The 28,000-nt window shown below is 40.7% G+C and overlaps 1 protein-coding gene across 1 annotated transcript in view; it reads left to right on the plus strand.

Annotated features, from left to right (window-relative positions):
- The first annotated feature begins 17,030 nt into the window (after positions 1-17,030).
- Positions 17,031-28,000, plus strand: part of DCC (DCC netrin 1 receptor) — an 827,169-nt gene continuing 816,199 nt past the window's right edge. Inside the window, exon 1 of the mRNA XM_052660382.1 lies at positions 17,031-17,097. Within this exon, the coding sequence (XP_052516342.1) occupies positions 17,031-17,097 (67 nt within the window). The remainder of the gene's footprint in view (positions 17,098-28,000) is intronic.

The following is a 28,000-nucleotide window of genomic DNA, read 5'->3' on the forward strand; positions in this document are numbered from 1 at the left end:
ATATTTTACATATATTTGTCTTTTTGCTCTAGTTTCTAGAGCAAAAAAAAATTAAATTCAAATGGAATATTTCTATAGTCAATAAATAATTGTTTGAAGAATTCAGAATGTAGCCATTGTGAATTAGACACAGAATTCAGCACAAATAAAAATCAGATGATCTACTGGTGATTATATGGTTATGGGTAGCACAAAGTCTGTTGTTACCATAGGTAGATAATTATTGTGGGTCAGAGAATAGGTAAAAACTAAGGAATTATAGAACCTCAAGGGTAGGCTGGAACAGAAAGGAGAAAGGCCTAGAAAGGAGTGGGCATGGCTTTAGCAGTCCTGCAAACCAAATCACCATCCCAGGAAGGATAGGAAGACCGTATTTAAAGCAGTCTGAATTCTGGACTGTGAAACCGAGCCCTGAGAAGTCCCTACAACTTGAATTCTTGAGTTCAGAAAAATCACTTGATTCTTGAAGCCCAAATCACAGAGACAAGACAAATTCTGGAAGTGAGAACATGAGTGGTCCTAAGCTTTACCTTTAGGCACCCTAATTTCCTGATTTATGTCAACATGGCTAATTCCAGACCCGCCCGTTTGCAGGCCTGAGCCCTATAAGCTGTGTGGTCAGCACTGTCTCAGCACTGGGGATGGTGGCTTCTATGAGCTGAAAATCTTCAGAGTCACAGTTGTGAAGAGTGGGCTGGAAAGAGGCAAAGAGAGATGACGATGAATGTTTCAGACTGCTAGTGACTACCCATCACTTGCACCCCCAAATACTAGGTTTTCCTCTTATACCCAGTTTGTAATCTGATCTCCATGCCAGAGATCACCTGCAGAGTACATCATGAGAAATGCTGGGCTGGAAGAAACATAAGCTGGAATCAAGATTGCTGGGAGAAATATCAGTCACCTCAGATATGCAGAGGACACCACCCTTATGGCAGAAAGTGAAGAGGAACTAAAAAGCCTCTTGATGAAAGTGAAAGTGGAGAGTGAAAAACTTGGCCTAAAGCTCAACATTCAAAAAACGAAGATCATGGCATCCGGTCCCATCATTTCATGGGAAATAGATGGGGAAATAGTGGAAACAGTGTCAGACTTTATATTTTGGGGCTCCAAAATCACTGCAGATGGTGATTGCAGCCGTGAAATTAAAAGACGCTTGCTCCTTGGAAGAAAAGTTATGACGAACCTAGATAGTATATTCAAAAGCAGAGACATTACTTTGCCGACTAAGGTCCGTCTAGTCAAGGCTATGATTTTTCCTGTGGTCATGTATGGATGTGAGAGTTGGACTGTGAAGAAGGCTGAGCACCGAAGAATTGATGCTTTTGAAGTGTGGTGTTGGAGAAGACTCTTGAGAATCCCTTGGACTGCAAGGAGATCCAACCAGTCCATTCTGAAGGAGATCAACCCTGGGATTTCTTTGGAAGGAATGATGCTAAAGCACGGAGAAGGCAATGGTACCCCACTCCAGTACTCTTGCCTGGAAAATCCCATGGACAGAGGAGCCTGGTAGGCTGCAGTCCATGGGGTCGCTAAGAGTCGGACACGACTGAGCGACTTCACTTTCACTTTTGACTTTCATGCATTGGAGAAGGAAATGGCAACCCACTCCAGTGTTCTTGCCTGGAGAATCCCAGGGACGGGGGAGCCTGGTGGGCTGCCGTCTCTGGGGTCGCACAGAGTTGGACACGACTGAAGCTACTTAGCAGCAGCAGCAGCATGCTAAAGCTGCAACTCCACTACTTTGGCCACCTCATGCGAAGAGTTGACTCATTGGAAAAGGCTCTGATGCTGGGAGGGATTGGGGGCAGGAGGAGAAGGGAACGACAGAGGATTGAATGGCTGGATGGCATCACTGACTTGATGGACATGAATTTGTGTGAACTCCGGGAGTTGGTGATGGACAGGGAGGCCTGGCATGCTGCAATTCATGGGGTCGCAAAGAGTCGGGCATGACTGAACGACTGAACTGAACTGAACTGAACTGAGGGGTGTTTTTGTTTTTTCCATTTATTTCACGAATTTTGCCTAAATTTCCTTTTTTTTTTTTTTAAATTTTTATTTTTTTTAGTATTAAGTTTTTTATTTTTTTAATTTTAAAATCTTTAATTCTTACATGTGTTCCCAAACATGAACCCCCCTCCCACCTCCCTCCCCATAACATCTCTGTGGGTCATCCCCATGCACCAGCCCCAAGCATGCTGTATCTTGCGTCAGACATAGACTAGCGATTCAATTCTTACATGATAGTATACATGATAGAATGCCATTCTCCCAAATCATCCCACCCTCTCCCTCTCCCTCTGAGTCCAAAAATCCGTTATACACAGCTGCGTCTTTTTTCCTGTCTTGCATACAGGGTCGTCATTGCCATCTTTCTAAATTCCATATATATGTGTTAGTATACTGTATTGGTGTTTTTCTTTCTGGCTTACTTCACTCTGTATAATCGGCTCCAGTTTCATCCATCTCATCAGAACTGATTCAAACGAATTCTTTTTAATGGCTGAGTAATACTCCATTGTGTATATGTACCACAGCTTTCTTATCCATTCATCTGCTGATGGACATCTAGGTTGTTTCCATGTCCTGGCTATTATAAACAGTGCTGCGATGAACATTGGGGTACATGTGTCTCTTTCAATTCTGGTTTCCTCGGTGTGTATGCCCAGCAGTGGGATTGCTGGGTCATAAGGGAGTTCTATTTGCAATTTTTTAAGGAATCTCCACACTGTTCTCCATAGTGGCTGTACTAGTTTGCATTCCCACCAACAGTGTAGGAGGGTTCCCTTTTCTCCACACCCTCTCCAGCATTTATTGCTTGCAGATTTTTGGTTTTTTTTTTTTTATTTTTTTTTAATTTTTATAGTCCAATTGTTTTTATTTATTTTTTATTTTATTTTTTTAAGTTTCAATGACACTTTATTTTTTGTCACACCTCTAATCATGGTGAATTTTTTTTCCTCCCTTATTTTTTTTTATTTTTTTATTTTTTATTTTTATTTATTTTTTATTTTTTTATTTTTTTAATTTTAAAATCTTCAATTCCTACATGTGTTCCCAAACATGAACCCCCCTCCCACCTCCCTCCCCATAGCATCTCTGTGGGCCATCCCCATGCACCAGCCCCAAGCATGCTGTATCCTGCATCAGACATAGACTAGCGATTCAATTCTTACATGATAGTATACATGATAGAATTTTGCCTAAATTTCCTATGGAAGTCTTAGAATTCTTCCTCTCTCCTCACCTTGAAATTGTAACTTAAATTCCTCTAGAATTCTTCTTAAGATTTACCAAGAGAATAATGTGATTAGGACATCCTATTTACATTCTGTCCTTCAGCAGTCATTTCTCTGCTTATTAAACCTGGTCTTTTCTTTGTTCATAGTAGCCTCAAGTCTTTTTGTAGCAGAGGCTATCTTCTCCTTATTGTCACTCAAACCTGCTACACACAGGGTCAGGATAGGTACACCAGCGCGGTAAGCACCCCTAACTCCATCTGACCGTCTCTATAAAGTTTTTTTCCTCGGGTGGAATCTCAGCTTTCTTTCAGTTTTACCTGCTATGAAAGGCTGATCTCAGGAAACAAACAGAATATAAACCTAAATAAAGCCGTTGCTTCTTCCAAGAATGTTTGCTGTTGAAACCCCACCTTGCTGGTCAGTGAAAGTCTTTGTCAGTAAAGAAAGAAATGGTAAAGTAGAAACTAAGAGGAGGTTTCTGGTTGCCAAGGATCCTCTCCATTCTCTTTCAAAACATTCCCTGTAGACAACTGCCCATCAGGCCTCATCAATAGCAGTCCCTTGTGTAGTCTGTAATTGATTACCCAGGAACACCTGCCTGTGGGTGGCCACACTTCCCCTGAGGCTCATGTACCTTTTGCAGGAGGAAACAAATGCTAGACTCATGGACAGAGCTCCTGATGAAGCAAAAAAGCAGCCCACGCCATGATCTGAGCAAAGCTGGCCTCCTCGGTAATCAATACACACCTCATTCCCCTGTGTGCACAGCACTGCCTCTCGAAGTCTTAACTCTGTCTTTGGATACAGCCATGATCAATCATTAAATCCATTTCTAGCCTTTCTCCTCCCCCTAGAGAATGGGCGGTAGGGCTGAAAATTCCAAGCTTCTAATTTGGGCTCTAAAATCACTGCAGATGGTGATTGCAGCCATGAAATTAAAAGACGCTTACTCCTTGGAAGCAAAGTTATGACCAAACTAGATAGCATATTAAAAAACAGAGACATTACTTTGCCAACAAAGGTCTGTCTAGTCAAGGCTATGGTTTTTCCAGTAGTCATGTATGGATGTGAGAGTTGGACTGTGAAGAAAGCTGAGCACCGAAGAATTGATACTTTTAAACTGGTGTTGGAGAAGACTCTTGAGAGTCCCTTGGACTACAAGGAGATCCAACCAGTCCATCCTAAAGGAGAGCAGTCCTGGGTGTTCATTGGAGGGACTGATGCTGAAGGTGAAACTCCAATACTTTGGCCACCTCATGCAAACAGTTGACTCATTGGAAAAGACTCTGATGCTGGGAAGGATTGGGGGCAGGAGGAGAAGGGGATAACAGTGGATGAGATGGCTGGATGGCATCACCGACTCGATGGACATGAGTTTAAGTGAACTTCGGAAACTGGTGATGGACAGGGAGGCCTGGTGTGCTGCGATTCATGGGGTCGCAAAGAGTCGGACATCACTGAGCGACTGAAATGAACTGAACTGAACTGAATTATGGCTAATCTTTTCCAGTGACCACCCCTCATTGAAGAGCCCACCAAGAGTCACTTTATTAGAATGAAAGGCACTGCTTTCACCCAGGAAATTGCAAAGGTTTTAGGGGCTCTGTGTCAGGAACCAGGATCAGAGATTCAATATTATCACTAAAGATGCTCCTAGTGTTCTTCTCGGTTAAGAAATTACAAGGGTTCAGAAGCTCTGTGCCAGGAATAGGGCCAATATATATTGTTCCTATTATCTCATAGTGGGAGAGGATGGTTTTATTTTACTAGGAATATGGACTGAATGTGTCAAATGACGTAGATGGTTTGAATTTAGATGACTACCAGAGACTGGATAGGGCAACAGAGAAAGGAAATATGAGCTGGAAATAAAATGGATACCATTTCCTCAGCTTTAAACCTTCCTTTCCTCAGAAGGGACCAGTCCACATAAATGCCTCACCATTGTCTGGATCCAATGTTCTTGGTTGAGTTTCCATTTCTGAACCATCTTGTAATAGCACTTTTATGCTTTTTGAATCTTTTTATACACATGATCTCATTTCATCAAGTAGAACAGGTTGAGCTTCTAATATCATTCCCATTTCAAAGATAGAGTACATGGAATGACAGAGAAGTAATGTGACTTGCTCAAGGTCACAGTGACAGTGAGTCATCAAATTTTGACCAATGTTGATCACAATCAATGTTGAACACTTACTACAAGTCTACACTAAACAATTTTTTTTGAAAAATTTCCCACCACTTTAGAAGATGGGGAGTGGCCTTTAGAATTGAATTGTGGAAGAGGAAAAAAAAGCGACTTGCGAATGTCACATAACTGATAGTGGCAGAGATTGTGTTTAAATGCTTATCGTCAGAGTCTGTGACCTTAACCACTATTTATAGTTTGTCTCTGTAATCTAACACATTCTCCTTCTTCTGATATCTAGTGATTCTTGCATATTATGGTCACTCTTATATTGAATCCCATCTCTCTCCACTACAATTCCCTCATTTTAGACAGTTTCACTATTTGTAGCATCATCTCATCTCTTCTCTGCTGGTTCCTATATATCACTTATTTCATATTTACTCTTTCATATACCTCACTTCTCTAGCCTCCCAACATACTGGATTCTGAAGTATTATTTGTATGTATCTTTCCTTTCTCTAATTACCCTGGAAGTATTTTAAGGTATAAACAGTTTCATTACTTTTATGTTACATTTTAATTTTTGCAAAGAAATTCAAGTCTCCAAACTCCAAATGTAATCCTTTTTGAAAGTTGTTTTTTAATTAATTTTTATTGGAGTATATTGCTTTAAAATGCTGTGTTAGTTTCTACTATACCGTAAACTGAATCAGCTGCACACACACATATAACCCCTCTCTTTTGGACTTTCTTTCCCTTTAGATCCCCACAGGGCATTAAGCAGAGCGCCCTGTGCTGTGCAGCAGGTTCTCATTAGTTATCTATTGACAGATATATTCTTACTATAATATTAATAGTGTGTATGTGTTGATTCCAATCTCCCAGTTCCTCCCCCATCCCTTCCCTTGAAATTGGGCTAAATGTAATTCTTTGATCAAAAGCAAAGTCTCCAGAGTCAAGAAGACTCAAGTTCCAGTGCTGACTCTTTCCCTCACTGGCTGAATGACAGTGGTCAAGTCTTGCGACCTTTCTGAAACACAGTCTGCTCATCTATAAAATGGAGATAATGGTAGTGGCTAAATTATAGGTTGAATGCAGGGAGTATTCTAGGTAATAAATAGTAGGTATTTAGCATAATGCATAGTAGCAGATTAAAAATGATGCAATGATGGGAGCTGATATAAGTGTTACCATCATTATTAATCATAATTATGGAAAGAAAGCTATGAGCTTTGGGAAACATTCCACACCTGATATTTCTCTTGCTTAGTAAATAAATCCCTGGTATATTTTAAGAATCTAATAAATAGAAGTCTCTCGCATATAATTCAAGATAAACAGTGTATTCATATATTTTGATAGACACCATCTCTTAGATATGATATTGGAGGTAATAGTGTGTTGTTGCAGCAACACTAGATTCCAGGAAAAAGCACTGAGAAGTGGCAATCCACAGTGACAAGTTCTGTAAATTAAAAATTACTTTTCTTCATCTTGAGATATCTTCTAGCCTTTTACTGTTATTGGATTGTGAAAACAGTGTCATTCTTTTGAAAATAACTGTAGCTGACCAACACTTTTTAATATGGTCAACAGGAGCATCTCTTACTTGTCTGTAGCTGCTCTGGGCTCATAAATGATTGGGATAAAGACTTAGAAATGGGATAGCCAGTTCCAAGATGTAGCCAGCAGTGTAATGAATAACAGAATCGTAGGATCCTGCTACTCTGATTGCCTTCTTCTTCCTATTTGCTTTGTTCATCTCTGAGGAGAAAATGGACCACATTTCACCTAAGACCACCTAATCCTGCTGTTGGACATTAAACGTTGATTTTAAACATTAAAACTGCTCAGCTTGTGGGTTTATGACCCACAGATTCTTTTATTTATCTGTTCTTAGGTTTTAATTTCTTTATGTTGAAATGGCCAAACCCACTAAATTGAAAGCAGAAGAGATCTGGAAGCTGTGACTTTCCATGAAGTGTATCCAAAGACAGCTGGTTGGGAGAGGATAATGGGGGGATTTTGCAGCTCATGCTGGCTGGAAGGGCAGGGCTGAAATGTACACACTAGTTACTCAACGCTTTACGATTTGGTTGTATTTGGATTATGGTTTTTAAAATATCTGTGGGTTTTGAAAACCCCAAACAATGTATCAATAACCCATGGCCCATCAGTTTTATTGTGGCTTTCATTTTATGGAGAAAGAGTGGTTTTGCATTTGCAATGAATTAGATGTTTATCTTCCCAACAGTCTCATTTCATTATAGTGATGCAGTTTATTCACCTAATGGTAAACATTTTATTTTTTCCTAAAGCCTGGTCAGAACTTGGCTCAAGCTGGAAGGATTTCATTTTGAGAGTGTACGTGTATTGCTGTAAAACCCTAGCTTTTGTGTTGACCAAGATGAGGTTCCTGGGATCTATAAGTGCCTTTCCTATGGAATTATGACTATGTGCCCTGCCTCTCTCTCATTCTTTGTTAATTAATAAAATAGAAAGTAATTGTGAAGTGGTCATAAGCTATTGAAAAAAAATTCAGTAGCTGCTACTGATATTCATTACTTGGTATCTGTAGCCTTCAAAATAATGTTCTTTGTCTCACCAAAAGCAGCTAAAATGCAGTGACACTTAGATGATATGTCACCACGTATGCAGGCTAAAGATCTCTCTGTATTGTTTTGTTGCGTATGTGTTCTGTTTCTCAAGGCCAGGCGGTTTGCCTTTCTTTTCCCAAGATTGTTGTACAGGAAAATATAAGGATCGTTGCATCTTGATGCATCTTCTAGGAGTGTTGAGAGGCAACAGAAAGAGACAGGTGCAACCTACATGAAAGATGATTTCCTCAAGTCTTTGTTGAGATAAACGCATTGTAAATGGTAACACACTGTGGAATATTGGCAGGCAGGTCACTCGAGTCTCTGGATGTAGAGAATCTCAGTGTTGTATCCGTGTCATGTCATTTTATTTTGCACTCATGTGAGCAGTTGCAGGAATGCACAAGCTAACACAGCCGTTCTGAAAGAGCCGAAATGAAGGCCTACGGATGGAAGAGCTTCAGTAGCCAATAGTTGACAGGGTTGGGAGTCCTGAAGCATGATTTCATTGACTTGTTGCATCTCTCATGCAAACGAGGTTGTGGCAGTTTTCAAAAGGGCAGATTGATCTCTAGAATCTTCAGAGATCTATGTGAATAGTGTGTATTTGGAGAAGCGATTGCAAATAGTAATGGCTCAGAAAATCACAAACCAGAAACCACATGCTCTGAGACCTCGCACCCATGGGATCAAATTCAGGGAAAACTGGATTTTTAATAATGGTATGTATGCATGTATGTATCTATTTGTTTATTTTTCCTAAATCTGGTTTCTACCTTGAATAAAACTACTATAGTTGGAAAGACAAAATGTTAGCCCGGTAGACAGTATCTAGGACTTGATTTAGTGGTCTGTTATGTTGTTATTTGCCTGTTTCTTCTCTTAGTTAGTGGTCTTGCTCAAGTCTTTAAGGAAGCGAAGCCCTAAATGATTATTATCTCTGTCATTATCACTCCCTTGCTGTTTCTATCTCTTTGCATACCCAGGAATAGGAACCATACCCACCTTTGCCAAGTCACATATTCAGGTTTACCCACTCCAGTACTCTTGCCTGGAGAATCCCGTGGACAGGAGCCTGGCTGGCTGCAGCCCTTAGGGTCACACAGAGTCAGACACAACTGAAGCGACTTAGCATGCACACATGCATGCATGCAATTTTTTCTTCTTTGGGGATTACAATTTTGAACTGTGCTAAAGGTAGACACATATACCACTCTCATAGCTGCATGTTGACTGATGTTTGAGAGATCCATGGATGGTCCTAGCTCAAGAACTAATCCACAGGCATCAGTTCTTTCAGTGGTAGAACCACAGAATATTCGACCTGGCAGGGACTAGGAAATCACTTTGTCCAAGCTCTTCACTTTGCAAAAGAAGGAAGTGATGTTAAAAAATACATATATACAAGAAGGAAAAAAAATAAAAAAGAAGAGGATTCATTGCCCAAGGCCATGCCATCAGGGTGGGATTATCAGGAGTAGAATTTAGGTTTCTTCACTTTCAGCGTTTTATAAATGCCTCAAAATATTGACTTTAAAATGGAGTAACATCTGCTTATTTCAAAGATTTAATAACAGTATAGTTTTTACATAAGCAAATAAGTTTCTATAATCTTCACTGAATTTTTTTTTTTTTTAATGAACATTGCATGTAATTTTTGTACAGAAAGGGATAGGGTAGTGGTTTTTAACTGGAGATGAGTTTGCTCTTCCCCATGGCATTAATAAGGCCTGAAGACATTTCTGATTGTCATGACTGAAGGGGAGAGGAAAGGGCAGTGGCCTCTAAAGAGACCAGATGGGCTGCTAAACTTTCTACAGTACACCCGTCAGCTCCCTTGGCAAAAAATTATCCAGTCATCCAGCTCAAAATGTCAGTAGTTCCAACACTGAGAAACCATGTAGAGGTGTAGCCTTTGAGGAATGCCATAGCACCCTTTGCTTACCTCTTTTTCTTTTTACTTATTAATCTTCGATGGTTCTAAGAAAAAAATCCAGCAAGAACAGGGCTTCTACGGACCCAAATTCATGCATGCTGCCATGACTGATATTTACACAAAGCTCTTCACACGTATGTAAAATACTGAAAATGTCTGTGAATGCTGGGTTCCAAACCCAGTACGCTTGTGTAAGAATTTTTACATAATTAAAAACTCTCACTGCTCAGCAACAATCACCCAGAACACACGCTGGCATAAGCATGAAGGATAGCCTTGGTGGAATTCAGACCGTCTAACAGAGATGAACACGTGCGTGTGGGGAGAGACAGGAAGACCAAGAACAGTCTAGAAGGGTTAGGAAATGGCTGCGTGAGAGGCTTTGGAAGACACCTTCGCTTGTTCAGACAGACTCTCACACTTTCTCGAGGGAAATCAGATAATGTAACTAGTCTTCGCAGCCCAGGAATCAGGCATTTTTAGACCTCATTGGTTTTCTAGAGCAGTCTGCTTAATCTTTATCCCCTGTTGCAAACAAACCAGTAGACAGGCAATACCACCCAACAAAAGAATAAGATTTGTCCATCTATCATTAAGATAATTGTTATTGATTAGTCTCCTTGTAATTTTCTGCTTTTTGTTTTCAGAAGTTGGTTATAAATCACACCCACAGCAGGCACCGAGCCTGTGTTTGTGTCTATTATGTGGTCCTGATAAGGCTGGGCAGCGTTTTTTGCCTTCCTGATGCAAGTTATTGAGATTGATTGAAGCGCTTTGCTGGTTCTATCCTAGACACTATGTAATTAATGTTTCATTATGTTAATACATGCAAATGTGAGAGTGTGTTTGATTGGGAGGTGAGAGAACAAAATAGGATTAAAGAGTTCACGCCAAAGTACAAATTAATTTATTGCATTGCTAACTGCCCTCTGAGGAATGAGGGAGTAGGCTTCAAAATGAAAGAAAAAAATGCAAATAAAGGAAGAGCTGTTGCATGTCTGTGTCGTTGAGAGGTAGTTCCCTTGACAATGATAAAAAGGATATTCAGTCATGTGACAGAGTTCTTACCCACGCTGTGGTTTTCAGCAGTTCACATCTCCCCCTCTAGTTAAAGGGTTTAGGATGAGAAAAGTCACAGATTATTTCCTCTTTACATATGCAAGCATTTATACGTATACAGAATGCACGAGGATCATACTGAAATATGAAACTTCATGCAGTATAAAGATCTTTCATACGCAGTTAGTGGTTGATTTTATGATATTATTTGAGTTGTAGAAGGGATTTTAGTCCCAAATCAATCATCCACAGGTCTGTCCCAATGATTTGCTTACTACTGGGAACTTCTTCTTAGTCTTCATGGTGATAATTTTGATAGTTTCCTACTATATCAACATATTTGTATTTTGTCATTGACTTCTCTATTTCCCTATTATGAGACAGTTAGTATATTTTAATATAGCTGAATTTGCTATCATATCAAGCACTGTAATGAGGGTTTTTTGTTTTTTGTTTTTTGGTATATACAGTAACTCCATTGAATTTTTTTTTTTGAGGTAGCTTCTTGGGAGCGAATTTACTATAACCTAATTTTTTTTTTAATGGACTCCCCTGACAACTCAATGGTAAAGAATCTGTCTGCAGTGCAGGAGACCTGGATTCAATCCCTGGATTGGGAAGATCCCCCGGAGAAGAAAATGGCAACCCATTCTAGTATTCTTGCCTGGGAAATCCCATAGACAGAGGAGCCTGGCGAGCTACAGTCCATAGGGTCAGTGGTAAAGAATCTGCCTGCCAATGCAGGGGACGAGGGTTTGATCCCTGGGTTGGGAAGATCCCCTGGAGAAGGAAATGGCAACACACTCCTCTCTTCATGCTATTCTTGCCTGGTAAATCCCATGGGCAGAAGAGACTGGTGGGCTACAGTCCATGGGGTCACAAAGAGTTGGACATGACTTAGGGACTGAACAAATGAATGGAATGTTTTTATGGTCTTAGATAAAGATTGCTTTCTTTAGAAACATCCCCATTCCCAGTATCTAGCACAGAGACTTACAGTTACTGAATTTAACTCAGCCTAGACTTTACTAGGCCTTCCCCAGTGGCACTAGTGGTAAAGAATCTGCCTGCCAACACAGGAGACCTAAGAGACATGGGTTAGATCCCTGGGTGAGGAATATGTCCTGGAGGAGGAAATGGCAACCCACTCCAGTATTCTTGCTTGGAGACTCCCATGGACAGAGGAGCCTGGTGAGCTATAGTCCACAGGGTCGCAAAGAGTTGGACATAACTGAAGTGACTTACTAAAGTGCAATGATTTTAAGGTTGCCACATTAAGTTGTTTCAGTCAATGATACCTTGCTGCTGCTGCTGCTGCTGCTAAGTCGCTTCAGTCGTGTCCGACTCTGTGTGATTCCATAGACGGCAGCCCACCAGGCTCCCCTGTCCCTGGGATTCTCCAGGCAAGAACACTGGAGGGGGTTGCCATTTCCTTCTCCAATGAGTGAGAGTGAAGTCGCTCGGTAGCGTCCGACTCTTCGTGACCGCGTGGACTGCAGCCTACCAGGCTCCTCCGTCCATGGGATTTTCCAGGCAAGAGTACTGGAGTGGGTTGCCATAAGGTGGGTAAAAATTACTGAATCTTCCTCTCCACTAGGTAATACTGTTTTGAATAGGTTTTTAAAATGGGAAGCTGAACAAAGAAGGTTCTAGAAAGTAAGATGCAGTCAGGAAGGGTAGGGCTGAGGAGATTTTGAGAAGAGAACCCTAATGCCAGTAGGAAAGCACTGGATATCAAGGAGGTGGAGGATGGGGAAGGACTTTGAAAGAGAAGTTTAGAAAATTCTAGGCAAACACGATTGTTTCCTATCCAAGTGTATTAACTGGAGGTATTGAAAAGGCATCATTGTAATATATACTAAACTACTAGTGTGAGGCCTACTTCTGCTCATTTATTTAATTTGCTGCTTTCCTTGGGCTTTATTGCTGTTGCTTTGCTTTCATTTCTGCTGATCACTTGGGAGGAAGGGGCAAGGTGGGCATCCGTGGCCCCACCCGCCTTTCTCCCACTGTTTGTGGCTGTTTTCCAGCGACAGTGGTAGAGTTGAATAGTTTGCTCCACATGCCAAAAACGTTCACTGTCTGGCCCTTGACAGAAAACAAAACAGACACGTAGACCCCTGATATTAAAAAAAAAAAAAAGTGAAATAGAGTTTGGAGTCAAAAATATTATTTCAAATGAAAATTCACCCATTGGGCAAATTTTAATTTGTTACAGACTTTACCCTCAGTTTATTTTCTTCCTTTCAATCAACATCATAATAATTTCACTAACTGGTTGAAAATGAAATCATGTAGTGGGTTGAAGTATCGATCCCCTTGTTCTTCCCTCCTATAAAGGCAGAACTTCAAAACTGTAATTAGTGTTCATAGCATCTAATAATTATTTGTGCACTGTCCCAATGTGGTCAAATGAAGATCCATTAGTACTATGTAAATTTCAAAAAAAAAAAAAAAATAATAATAATAATAATAATAATTGTATCTGGGTGAATTAATGCCCCCAAAAACACCACCTCGATCTTCTGTAATTTCCCCGTGCTTGTAGCTGTGGCCATGCTAAACTGTTAGTTGCTGATGTCAGCACCAACTGGAAAGGTTTCCTGAACATATTTATCTGTGTCAAAGCACTGAACCCACCACTATTAAGCAAAAGGGCATAGAGTTGTGAGTCATGGAATGTGATGGAGCAGGGCTCTCGCCTATGATCCCAACTCTCATGCGTCATTCTGCCGTTATTCTTCATGGTCAAAGCCAGTGGAGTTAATAGTGTCTAAGTGGTTGCAGTCCTTTCTACCATGATTCACGTGTCATTTTTCACAGTCATTTTGCAGACTGACAGAGGAATGGGATAGCTTTTGTTTCACAGTCCCCTTCACAAAGACCCATTGCATTTTTAATCACTGGGTTTCAATTTATTTCCAGCTATAGGCTAGTGTGATGAACCCACAGTCATGTCTTCCAGTTATGAGCAGGAAGTATTCCAATAAACATTGGCCTTTTATCCTTACCAGAGACATTTCCATTAAAGAATAACCAGCGTTTAGATGCTAATGATTGAATGAAGCAATCATTCTCTTTACATCCAAATTTAAAAATCCAGAAGCATGACCGTATATCATGCACTGCAGAAACAGAAATGTATATACTATATTTCAATAAAATTAATTCTGAATGCTTCCAGTGCCTGACAAGATTTCTATCAGATAAAAATAAACAGTTTCCAAAAAAGAGCACAAGTGTGAACATCTGTGTCATCTTTAAAACAGTGGTACATTGGAGACCACGCATCCCAGGTTACTTTCAATGATTCTAGTTTATACGTGTGGTCCTGGCATAATAATCAATTGAGTTCCCTTTCAGTCTCAATAGTGTCAGATTTATGTTAAAAATGTGCGATTACCCTAGTCATCACACCAATAATTTAGCTTGAAACTAGCCAAGAGCAAAATGTACATTACCATCATCAGCCTGTCCTCACATTGCATACATTTTTTGTTAAAGTTTGCTTTTTTTGGAGACTGATGGTAAAAACAATTGACATTCTGATGTTCAATACCCAGCCCACCTAAAGCTACTTTTGAAACCTTCACCAACTGTGTTATTAACTTTCTATCTTGGAGATGCTATCCAAGTGGCCTTCCATGAAAGCTATTTGACCTGCAGTCTGGATGTGAGCTTCTTCAGGTCCTCAGTTCAGTTCAGTTCAGTTCAGTTGCTCAGTCATGTCCGACTCTTTGCAACCCCATGAATTGCAGCACACCAGGCCTCCCTGTCCATCACCAACTCCTGGAGTTCACTCAGACTCACGTCCATCGAGTCGGTGATGCCATCCAGCCATCTCATCCTCTGTCGTCCCCTTCTCCTCCTGCCCCCAATCCCTCCCAGCATCACAGTCTTTTCCAATGAGTCAACTCTTCGCATGGTCTTGCTCGCCCGTAAATGACAGATTCCAGTTGAATCCTGCAGCCAGGGAACCAAACCGTAGACCTCCTGGAAAGTGATTACTCAAGGAAGCTCAAAATGTTCCCTCTCTTTATTCAACTTTGGCTCATTGAACATGTTGAAGATACACTCTTGCCCTGAGACTAATGCCACCCAACACTTTTATTATTATCTAATATGTCTTCATCACTGCTAAATGTAAACAGAGAGGGAATTGAAACAAAACTGTAGGCATGGTTCTTGATTTTGAGAGTTATAGATCACATCTTAATATATATGGTGGATCAACAGGTTTTCTGGGCTAATCAAAATTTGGGAGCTCTAGTATTTATAAATTCTGATCATCAAAGGCCTGGTTTCCTCATGTATCTATCAATCTTCATCCATTTATACCCCCAGGGATAAATCTTGGTTTGGGGATTGAGGAACCACCCCAGGGAGAAAATAAGGTAGACAGAGGTTTTCCTCTTTGGTGTTGCTCCTCCATGCTTTCTCCCCCTCCACCCTGTTCGGGCACAGGTACCCAGGTCTTCTGCTGGTGGACGTACACAGCTAAGGCATTCCAGTGGGCCCTTCCCAGGCCATCCCAGAACCCTCTCCTGCCAATCCTCACTGTATTAACCATGGGCTCTTCCTTCTAGGGCTGACTGGGAGACAAATTTGTCTTCTGACCACCTTATGCCGAGTGATTCTGGGAATCATGGGATCATTGACTGATGGTCTTCCCAGTTTACCTATTTACATGACCTTGAAGTTTCATTGCTCAAATCCTGCTTGATGGATTTTCTGGAATTACAGTAGCCAAAGGGCAGCCTCCATCAAATATTTTGATAATTCCGTGTGTGTTTTCCTCTCTCACATCTGAGCTGGTTGACCCCACTTGGCTATGTAGTGTACTTTTTATACAGTGTAAGAAAAATAAAGGACATGAAGAATAAGAAGGAAGATGATACAGAATGAGGCATAGACTAGAATTAAAGCAAGTCTATGCCCTCTTCTTCCTCATCTGAGCTATGTGATCTTGGGGATCCTCTCTGAGTCTTTTTTTCCCTACCTGAAAAATAAAATTAACAATTTCTCCCTGACCAACAGGATCACCTGAGGCTTCCCTGTAAACTCTAAGTAAGTTACTAGAAATATAGGGAAAAAACAAAACTAAGCAAAACAGGGCAGAAAAGAACATGTTTGTTTGTAAACTGCAATGCAAGCCCTCCACAAATCTTAATGCAACCTTGACCTATGGTTGAAGGTGATGAATAACGCCCAACCCCAACCCTCAGACCACCCTCTGTAAAGGATAATAGACCAAACTATAAGTAACTGACTTTGATCATTATCAGTTCTTTTCATGTTTGTGTCATTTATTCCCCTGACTATGCAACAGCAGGGGCGTATTTTCTGGCTGTTTTTAGGAGGAGAGAAAAAGAATTGAAAAGGAGAGAGAAATTTTATTTATTTGATTATATTAAAATAGTGACTGCTTTGACTAATATGATTAACATTTATACTAATTATAGTTCTTAAAATTACAGTCCTGGTATATGTCATACAAATCAAAATGTGATACAACAAAGAGTAACCCCCTCTCTTTATGTTCTGGTGACATCTATTAAGTCTCCAGCTGCTCTAATCTTGAGGTAATAAAAGGTTAAAGGAGATGAAGGCATTAGGTGAGAACCTATAAGTGGGACAGAATAAGAAAGCAAGTGAGATTCATTTGTCTGGGATCTTGGGTTGTGGGGGAAGAAGTATCTCCAGCTGATGAATTATAAGGGTGCCTGCATTTGAGACGGGGGCCTGTGGACCACACTCAGTAAACTCAGCATATTTTCTCCTCTCAGTTTTGCGTTTCATCTGAGAATTGTGTATAAATTTCCTTCTGAGTGTTTTATGGTAACACTTGGACCTCTCGGTGGAATTACAGTTTCTATCATTCAAGGGAACCTGCTGTTCACTATTTAGATAAATTTCAGGCATTTACTTTTCTGAAATCGAGATGCAGAAAATCATTGCTTTTATCCTTACTGATATTTTTAAAATTAGAGACAATCTAAGAGGAATTTATTAAAGATCGAATAAGCTAAATATATGCAAAGCAACTGGATGAGGCAAACATGATAACCGCTACACTCCGGAAACGCCATAATGGAAAGCAAGTGGACAGAAGGTTGTCCAGGAATGGTAAAAAGTGGCTAAACGGGGACTTCCCTGGTGATCCAGTGGCTAAGACTCTGTGCTCCCAAAACAAGGACAGGGAGATGGCTCTTTTCTCTTGTGGGTTTCTCATGAATTTTTCCCCGAGAAAAGGATATTTAAGCTGGGATAAAAAGATGAATAGGAGTTAGCCAGGTACAAAAGCCAGAAGATTGTTCCAGCTGGGTAGAGCAGTGAGTTCAGAGTACAGACAGGAAGCTGCTGTGGTTGAGACATGATGGTCAAGGCACACGATGAATATGATGGGGGCGGGGGGAAGGGGTGCCAGGAGCCCAGCTGTGGACCATCCACGGTGGGTCACAGGTTCACATTCAGGATCTGGGGCTCCCTGCAAGAGGACTTCCCAGAAAGATTTAAGCAGAGGAATGGCAAGCTCTGAATTTCATTTTATGTGATCCCACTGGTTGATAGGTGGAGAAGAGATAGGGAGAGAAAACTGACACCCATGGGCTGAGTCTGATAAGGTGATACAGGTGGCTGGAGGAGAGACCTTGCTCCCCAGGAAACAGCCCATCTATTCCTGCTGCTTGCAGGAACAGGGAAGGCCCCCAGTGGATTGTTCCCCAGGCTGAAAGGCAATCCTGACTCAATAGGCTTTCTTTAATTAAAATAATATTTTTTAATTGAAAAGAAAGTTTTTTAAGTGGTTAAACAGCCTCAGAAACACACAAGTCACTGTTGGTGATACTGTAAGTGCTAGCTTTTCAGGACTATGAGTTACCCAGACATTTTTTGTTTTAATCACTTTATTGAGCTATGATTGACATGCAAAAATCTGTACTTATTTAATGTATACAACTTGATGAGGGTGGAGATAAATATAAACCTGTGAGACTCACCACAGTCAATGCCATAAACATACCTATCACCTCCAAAAGTTTCTTCCCACCCTCTTTATTTTTAAAATATTTCTGTGATGAAAATCACATGGTAAGATCTGTCTTCCTAGCAGATTTTTAAGTGTATAATACAACATTGTTAACTATGGGCACCGTGTTGTACTGTCAGCCTCTAGGATTTGTTTATCATGCATAACTGAAATTGTATGACCTTTTTGAAGCCCATGAAAACCTCTCTCCTGCTGCAGCAGACCAGGCTAAACTGTGCTGGTTTAGTTGCAACAAGAAAACAAAAGAATGGGTTTTCCCTTCACCTTGAATATTTATTCATGTAGGATAAAAAAAGCTAGCAAGACTGGTTTCCTTTTCTCTGGGGCCTTTTAGTTAATTACAGTATGAGAACTGCACATGTTCTATGGACTATCAGCAATTAGAAGAATATATTTTCCATACAATCCTTGAGCACTGTTGTCTACAAACCTTTGGAACAGGTACAGCAGGAAGTAGGGGCCTGAGTCAGGCCAGGGAGGGTCCCGAGGCAGCGAGGAGAAGGACAGGAAGAGAGAGGATGGAGTTCCTGGTCTGTGGTCCTGAATTAGAGGCCTGTTGGAAGGAGCAAGGTTGCTGGGGAGCTACCTAGGCGTTTACTACATGTGTGATGATACGTGTGAATGAATGAATGACTATAATGAGAAACTACCCATGTGCACAGCCTATAAACCAAATATTCTTAGTAAACTTTTGTAGCTGGTAAATCCAGAGGAATGCAGCTTTGAGGAAGGGGAGTCTAGCATAAGGGAGCAGCTCCAAGCCCTCATGCCCTTCACTGTGAGTCAGCAGAATCATCTTCTCAGAACAGGGATCAGAGACCATAGCCCGGAGGGAGGGCCAGGTTTGGCTCTTTGCCTCTTTTTAAAATAATGGTTTGTACATTTTTTGGTGGTTGACTTTTTGGTTAACTGGTTAATGGTATATCTTTATTATTATTATTATTATTTTAATTGGAATATGGTTGCTTTACAATGCTGTGTTAGTTTCCTCTGTGCAGCAAAGGAAATCAGTGTAACTTTAAATCATCATAAAAATATCTATTTTAATATGTTCAGTATTGCCTCTTGGCCAGAAAGCTGAAAAATATTTATTATCTAGCCTTTAACAGAAAACAAAAACGTGACCAAACCTTCCTCATTCTATTCAAGGAAGTATGGTCAATATGAATATTGATACTTTGACAGTAATATTGAGTAATCTTTATCAATCACAATCAAACTAAGACAATGAGGTTCATATTGTTTTTTACCTCTGTTTCTGATTTTCTTTCACTAATACAAGCAGTTCTAATTTGATCATGTTTTTATCTATGTAAGTTTCTATGTAAGTTTACTCAGTAGGTATTTATTAAATATATCTGAGATAGATAAGTGCTACTAAAGGCTGTGTAATCAGTTCAGTTCAGTCTCTCAGTCATGTCTGACTCTTTGCAAACCCATGGACTGCAGCATGCCAGACTTCCCTGTCCATCACCAACTCCCGGAGCTTGCTCAAATTCATGTCCATCAAGTCAGTGATGCCATCCAACCATCTCATCCTCTGTCATTATCCTCCTACCTTCTATCTTTCCCAGCATCAGTGTCTTTTCTAATGAGTCAGTTCTTCGCATCAGGTAGCCAAAGTATTGGAGTTTCAGCTTCAGCATCAGTCCTTCCAATGAATATTCAGGGTTGATTTCCTTCAGTATTAACTTGTTTGATCTCCTTGCAGTTCAAGGGACTCTCAGGAGTCTTCTCCAACACCACAGTTCAAAAGCATCAGTTCTTCAGTGCTCAGCTTTCTTAATGGTCCAACTTTCACATCCAAACATGACTACTGGAAAAACCATAACTTTGACTATACTGATCTTTGTTGGTAAAGTAATGTTTCTGCTTTTAATATGTTGTCTATGTTTGTCATAGCTTTCTTCCAAGGAGAAAGCATCTTTTAATTTCATGGCTGCAGTCACCAGCTGCAGTGATTTTGAAGCCCCCCCAGAATAAAGTCTGTCACTGTTTCTCCATCTATTTGCAATGAAGTGATGGGACTGGATGCCATGATCTTAGTTTTTTGAATGTTGAGTTTTAAGCCAGCTTTTTCACTCTCCTCTTTCACTTTCACTTTCTCTGTGTGATACAGAGAGACAGATATGATTCATTTCTGCTTCCCTGGAGTCTGCAATATAATTAGAAATTCTCATAAATATGATATGTGATAGAAAGAATAGAGCCATAGGAGACATACCAATAACCTTAAATATGCAAGTCACACTATCCTTATGGCAGAAAGCAATGAGAATCCAAAGAGCCTCTTTATGAAGGTAAAAGAGAAGAGTGAAAAAGCTGGCTTAAAACTCAACATTCAGAAAACTAAGATCATGGCATCCAGCCCCATCACTTCATTGCAAATAGATGAGAAAACAACGGAGGCAGTGACAGACTTTCTTTTCTGGGGCTCCAAAATCACTGCAGATGATGACTGCAGCCGTGAAATTAAAAGGCGCTTGCTCCTTGGAAGAAAAGTTATGACAAACTTAAATAGCATATTAAAAAGCACAGACATTACTTTGCCAATAAAGCTGTTTAGTCAAAGCTATGGTTTTTCCAGTAGTCATGTATGGATGTGAGAGTTGGACCATAAAGAAGGCTGAGCACGGAAGAACTGATGCTTTTGACCTGTGGTGTTGGAGAAGACTCCTGAGAGTCCCTTGGACTGCAAAGAGATCAAACCAGTCAATGCTGAAAGAAATCAACCATGCATATCCATTAGAAGGACTGATGTTGAAGCTGAAGCTGAAACTCCAATACTTTGGCCAACTGATAGGAAGAGCTGACTCATTAGAAAAGACCCTGATGGTGGGAAAGATAGAAGGCACGAGGAGAATGACAGAGGACAAGATGGTTGGGTGACATCACTGACTCAGTGGATATGAGTTTGAGCAAGCTCCAGGAGATAGTGAGGGACAGGGATGTCTGGCAAGCTGCAGTCCATTGGGTCGCAAACAGCTGGACACGACTGAGTGACTAAGCGACAGAGAGGTAGAATAAAGAGCTATCACTTGTAAGAGCTGGAACTGTCACTGCTATTCAATGAGACTTTCTATCTCTGCACATTTTATAAAATGAGAACCTGATGAGAATTAACGTTCATTATTTAATTAAGATTTATAACTGGTTCTAACATATTATTGGACATTCCAGCATATTGGAAATCAAGTGAACTGAGTCCCTTTGAATGTAATGATTACAGCTCCTAGGGAAATCTCTGCCCTCTGTTTCGTTTGGTGTCTATAGTAGGACTTGACCAGCAAAGGATTTACAAACGATTCAGCCTTGAAAACTTTCCAGATTACTTCCGACAGTGATATTCCAGACATTCAGATATGCATGTTTGAAAATGTAGCTATGGCTGAGTCACCCATCCCTTGGCCACTGTTTGGGCACAGAGCGCCTTCAATGCTGGGCCCCTCCTGCTAGTTTGCTGGGTCTGAGATAACCACCATTGTAACTAGTAACTCATGCAAAACATATATCCATGAAAAACAGGCAGATATGTTTCTTCATCTTTCAGCTTCTTTTAGTTGAAGGGCACCTGTATAGCTTCTCCATCCTTGACGCTCACTCGGATCATGCGTGTGTTGTATATAGAGAGAGTTCAGACTTCCCATTATGCTTTGCTCCTTTGAAGAAACTTCATCAGTGCTCTGCAAGTCATCTCCCACGGAATCTAAATCACCTTGGAATAAAACAAATTGTTTGCGAGGGTCCTTTATTAAAGGCTGACCTCCTGAGTGGTTTAAGGCTAGCTAACTCTCTGTTCCAATGTTGGTGTTTCTCTTATCATTGTGGGTTGTTTTTCTTGATGTACTTCATGAACGAAGCAGGGAAAGATCATCTTTCTCCTGATAACAAGATACACAGTTGATATCCTGACAAAAAGGAATGATAGCATTTTAATTTAAAAAAGCAAAACGGAACAAAACACTGTTCGGCCTTCATGTTGAGAAAATTGGACACTTAGAACACGAAATGTTTTACCAGTATGGCTTCCTGCATTAGACTTCATACCACTCTATCAACCATGAGCTTTGCTGAATTTTTAAGGCTTTCCCTGGACCTTTCGGACCTTTATGGAATTAATCCTTCAGATTTGTAACAGCAGTTTCCACCAGATGAATACTTTCATTTCTTGTGAATCATAATAAAGCAGCCTGTGCTTTGTTGGCAGAGTGACCTCTGCAGTCTTTTATCTTCAAGAGAAAGATTAGACTGTCTCTCTATTTTATGGATAATGAGGTGGGTTGTTGGTCTCTTGGCACCTTCAGTAACTGCACTTCTTTGTGCTCTCATATAAATCTGTGATTAAACTGATCACTGTGTGATTATAGCCAATCTCTCCGTATAACGAAAATTTCCCCTAAATTTGAGGGTGATTTTTTGTAAGTAGCAAAATTAACTCATAGACTTTTATAATATGAGAGCTGAAGACAACTAGAGGTTATCTGGTCCAACTTCTTGTCTCATTGTCGAGGATCTTGATTCCCAAGGATGTAGCCCACACTCGGAGGGGCTCGTGAGGGTTACTGTCAGGCAAGTACTCAGGTCTCCTGACCCCTTGTCCTGAGGGCTTTGTTTTGCAACAGCGTGCCTTTTTTGCTTATAAACTACACAAATTGCTCTACTGATCTACTTGGAGTCAGCCTGGACTCTTTTCTCTCTTCAACAATCCATATCTAATCCCTCAGCAACTCCAGTGATTCTACCTTTAAAAACAGGTCTTGAATCTGACTGTTTCTTTTCAAGTGACCCCATCTGATGTGAACTGCGGAACTAACCCCCCAACTGGTTTCTCTTCTTCTCACCACCCCTATCCTCACCACAGTAACCAAGATGAGTCTTTTAAAAGATATCTCAGCCTCAGCACTCCAAGTGCTTTGGACAGGATGCTTCTTTCTTGTGAAGGGTGGTTCTGTGCACTGGTCTCTTCCCACTGCAGGCAAGTACCAACCTTCCCAGTTGTTACAACCAGAAGTCTGGAGAGGATGGGGTGGGAATATTCTGTATTCAAAGCTACTGTAATTGGACCCTTTCACTCTCTTGACCAAAACTCTCCACTAGGTTTCCATCTTTGTCAGTGTTAAAGCAAAGTTCTTTTGCTTGTGAATCAGGTTTTACTCATCTCCCTGGACTATAAGGAGGTCCAACCAGTCCGTCCTAAAGGAGATCAGTCCTGGGTGTTGGTTGGAAGGACTGATGTTGAAGCTGCAACTACAATACTTTGGCCACCTGATGCAAAGAACTGACTCGTTTGAAAAGACCCTGATGCTGGGAAAGATTGAGGGCAGGAGGAGAAGGGGACGACAGAGGATGAGATTGTTGGATGGCATCACCGGCTCAATGGACATGGATCTGGGTGGACTCTGGGAGTTGGTGGTGGACAGGGAGGCCTGGTGTGCTGTGGTTCATGGGGTCTCAAAGAGTCAGATATGACTGAGCGACTGAATTGAACTGTGATCTCTTGGCTTCGTCTCCCTGCAGATTTCTTCCCCTCGATACCTAATCTTCATCAGCTATGGACAGAATACTGTGACCATCCCCCCAGACCCTGCCACTCCCTCCCACCCCCAATACATATGCTGAAGCCCTAACTCCCAGTGTATATTTAGAAGTGGAGCCCTTGAGACGTAATTGGTATTAGGTGGAGTCGTGAAGATGGGGACATCATGATAGGTTAGAATCCTTATATGAAGAGGAGAGAGGCTAGAATAGAATCTTTCTCTCTTTTATATTATTACAGACCTGTAGATAAAACAGCAGATTACTATGAATCAAAAATGAATAATTTCTTAGAAGGAAATGTATATAAATCTCAGTAGTGGCTATCACCAGGTAGACAGGGTTAGGAGCTAGTATAATGACATTTGGTTTTATAATTAGACGTTCTTATTTGTGTGTAGTAAATATGGGCAACTTGATTAAGAATAAGTTTCTGAGAATTTATCGGTCTCTTAACAATACATAGCATTCCAGTGCTTGTCCACTTTTTGCTGCCTTCTGGATGGAGAGGGATATTCCTATGCACTGCGTTCCATTGCCTGCTGCCTTATCTAAATACACTGAATAACCTTTCTCAGTGTTCCAGTTGACAGTTGTTCATTCTGAAAAAGCAGCGCATCCCCCTACTGATGGAAAACACAAGGGAAAAGAAAACCAGCTTCCATTTTACGGAAATGAGAGAGGGATTAAGGTTCAAATCCAGGGCAGATTAGACAGCACATCAAAGTTTTTCTTTTTAGTGCTCGTTTTGCATGAGGCCTTGAGAATGATAACCTCGAAGTCAGACAGTGTTACTTGTTGAGCTGAAAAATAATCCCATTACAATTTTCCCAGTATCACACAGAAAAATCAGGCTGTGGTTTAGAGATTTAGCTTCTGAAGCAGCAAAGGGCTGAGAAAGCTCCTCCTTCACTCTCACTTGGCCCTTATCATTTTTCTTTACCGTTAGATTTAGCCAGAGGACTCTCAGTCAGTTGCCTGGGGCACACATTCCTTGCCCTGTGGAAGCCCTCAGATCTCTTGGCAAAGCCTCCACCGCTTTAGGGAAGATACCATGTGTTCAGAATGTCTGATGGGGAGCCTCTGTGTGGGATCACTAAGAGATTTCTGCCGGCTTAGTTGCTTCTTGAACTTCACATTCTGTATTTATATATCTGAATTTTGCTCCCCAACTTGTGAAGGGAAGAAGAAAAAAAAATTAAAAAAGAAGGATCACTGTGTTAAGAATAAATCGAGTTCAACAACCTTTCTACGTGGATATGTGGTGATGTTGGACTAGGTCAGCAAGTGTCCTGACACTAAAATCACTTTTTCTGATTCAATCACAGTACCTTTCTAAGAATTCACTCTTCTCTACACCTATGTCAGAATGGAGAAGGGATAGTATGAATCCATATACTATTTCCCTACTTATGCTGTGGCCTCAAGGAAGTTAATTTCATGGGAGATAAAATTAACAGGATCCCCAGTTAAGTTTGAAATTCGAACAAACAACAAATAATGTTTTACTGTAAGTATGTCCTATGCAGTATTTATTTAATTCAAGCATCTGTTGTCTGAAATATGTATATGTGTGTGTGCACGGTCAGTCATGTCTGACTCTTTGTGATCTCATGGACAGTAGCCCACCAGGCTCCTCTGTCCATGGGATTCTCCAGGCAAGAATACTGGAATAGGTTGCCATTTCCTCCTTTAGGGGATCTTCCTGACCCAGAAATCGAAGCTGCATCTCCTGAATCTCCTTACATCGGCAGGTAAATTCTTTACCACTGAGCTACCTGGGAGCTCAGCTAATAAAGAATCCACCTACAATGCAGGAGCCCCAGGTTCATATCCTGGGTCAGGAAGATTCCCTGGAGAAGGGATAGGCTAGCCACTCCTGTATTCTTGAGCTTCCCTAGTGGCTCAGATGGTAAGGAATCTGCCCCCAGTGCAGGAGATCTTGGTTTGATCCTTAGGTTGGGAAGATCCCCTAGACGAGGGCATGGCAACTCACACCAGCATTCTTGCCTGGAGAATTGCCATGGACATAGGAACCAGGTGGGCTACAGCCATGGGGTCACAAAGAGTCAGACACGACTGAGCAACTCAGCACACAGAGCTACCTGGGAAGCCTGAAAGTGTATACTAAAATGTTGTTTACATGAAATTCACGTGTAACTGATAGCCTTGATTTTTTTTTTAACTTTTTTTTTTTTTTTAATTTTAAAATCTTTAATTCTTACATGTGTTCCCAAACATGAACCCCCCTCCCACCTCCCTCCCCATAACATCTCTGTGGGTCATCCCCATGCACCAGCCCCAAGCATGCTGTATCCTGCGTCAGACATAGACTGGCGATTCAATTCTTACATGATAGTATTAATTTTTATTTGCTAAATCTAGAGACTCTAATGGGTGAGAAACTTGAACTATCCTTTAAAATTTTTCATTTTCATCCATTGCCTCCTACATTGTAGTGATACTTAATAAATTCCCATAGTAAAATGCACTTGTGTTTCTTCCTATGAATCTTCTTGTGCCTTATTTAAATTCAGAAATTTTGTTCAGTCACTAAATCATGTCCAAATATTGTGACCCCATGGACTGCAGCACACCAAGCTACCTCGCCCTTCACTGTCTCCTGGACTTTGCCCAAACTCATGTCCACTGAGTCAGTGTTGCCATCCAACCATCCCATCCTCTGTCGCCCTGCTTCCTTCTCTTCCTGCCCTCAGTCTTTCCCAGCATCAGGTCTTTTTGAGTGAGTAGGCTCTTCACATCAGGTGCCCAAAGTATTGGAGCTTCAGCTTCAGCATCAGTCCTTCCAATGAATATTCAGGGATGATTTTCTTTAGGATTGACTGGTTTAATCTTCTTGCTGTCCAAGGGACTCTCAAGAGTCTTCTCCAGCACCACAGTTCAAACGCATCAGTTCTTCGGTGCTCAGCCTTCTGTATTCTCCAACTCTCACATCTGTATAAATTCCATAAAACCTAATTCGTTTCTGATTTCCATTTGTTAGTAATACAAACTTGAAGTCGATTGGCTTGAACCCATTCTCTAGGAAGGGTTGGAATGCACACAATCTTTTAAATATATGACCACATTTTCTGACAGGTATTTTGACCATGTATCTTATCAAAGTAGGAAAAAAACATTGATACTTCACAGAAGCCCCAGTGGTCATTGGTTTTGGTGCTTTGGTGACATATGCTTTCTCTCCCTGAGCTGGCTAATGTTTAACATTTTGCATTAATATGAAGCACATAAAGTATACCTCCAGGCTGCAGTAGAGAGTGCAGTGTGGTTTTGACCTTCTAGAGACTAAGCTGGACTGAGGGGCAGGTCAACCAGGCAAGCGTTTAAGGTTCCACTATTTTAAAAGGCTATGATTACACTGTGGAGCTAAAATGTAATGAAAGAATGTAATTTGATAAAGAGTACTCTATTTACCTAAACTTCTTTTGCAAGACAATTATAGCTAGTACAGTGATTTTAAAAAAGAAATCTTCTGACAGTTCTGTGTGTGAACAACCAAGAATATTCCAAAAGAACATTCTGAATCTTCAGTTGATTGTGATGGAATTTCTATTTTGCTGAATGGAGTATGGCCATTTGGGGTCCTGATAATAATAAAGGAAACATGAGGTGTTGTTACCAATAGCACTCTTTCTTGACCTTTTCCTTACTTAATTCCAGCCTTTTAAAGATAAACATGCAATAAATATTAATACGTGTTGAAACGGTATTCAGTGATTTGCTTTCCTGGATTTGCTTTCCTGTAACTTCATTTCTCCACTTATCATTGATGATATTGCAGAAATTCTCCAAATATGCAACATTATAACAAGATAGTCAAAAAAAAAAAAAAAGCAAGGGTCTCCAACTATAGTTCAGGCCAAGGGAAGTTTTGCTGAAGTAGTTCTCAAGCTTTAGTGAATGTGAGCATTTCCTGGAAGGCTAATTAAAGCTCACGCTGTGAGTCTCTGCCCTGCAGTTACTGACCAACCAGGTTTGTCTAGAGTGTGGACTCAGATTGTGCTTTGTAACAAGTTCCCAGGTGGGGGAGCTTTTTCGAGTCTGGGGAGCTTAGTTTAAGAACCACTGTGTCCGAATTTATATTCTGATATCCTAAACCAGTAATGTTCACATTAATTATGGGACCTGTTAATTCATGGTTTTGTTTTGTATTTTTTTTTAAATCCCCTCTTCCATCACACAGTCTCATAGGTATTCTAAGCTTCCACTGGGGCTGATACCAGAGTGGCAATTGCACATGTAAGTGATGTTTGATCAGTTGAAAATGGATTATATTCCATCATCCATAGGATAGTTTTAATTTCTTTCAATGGAGGTATCGATCATAACACAAGGCAAACAGATGCAGTAGAATTTATTTCTAAGAAGAGATAATGATGTTAAGATTTGGGGGTTGATTACATGAATTTGGGGATCCACAGAACC

This window comes from Budorcas taxicolor, chromosome 22, assembly GCF_023091745.1.
Source record: "Budorcas taxicolor isolate Tak-1 chromosome 22, Takin1.1, whole genome shotgun sequence".
Lineage (NCBI taxonomy): Eukaryota > Metazoa > Chordata > Mammalia > Artiodactyla > Bovidae > Budorcas > Budorcas taxicolor.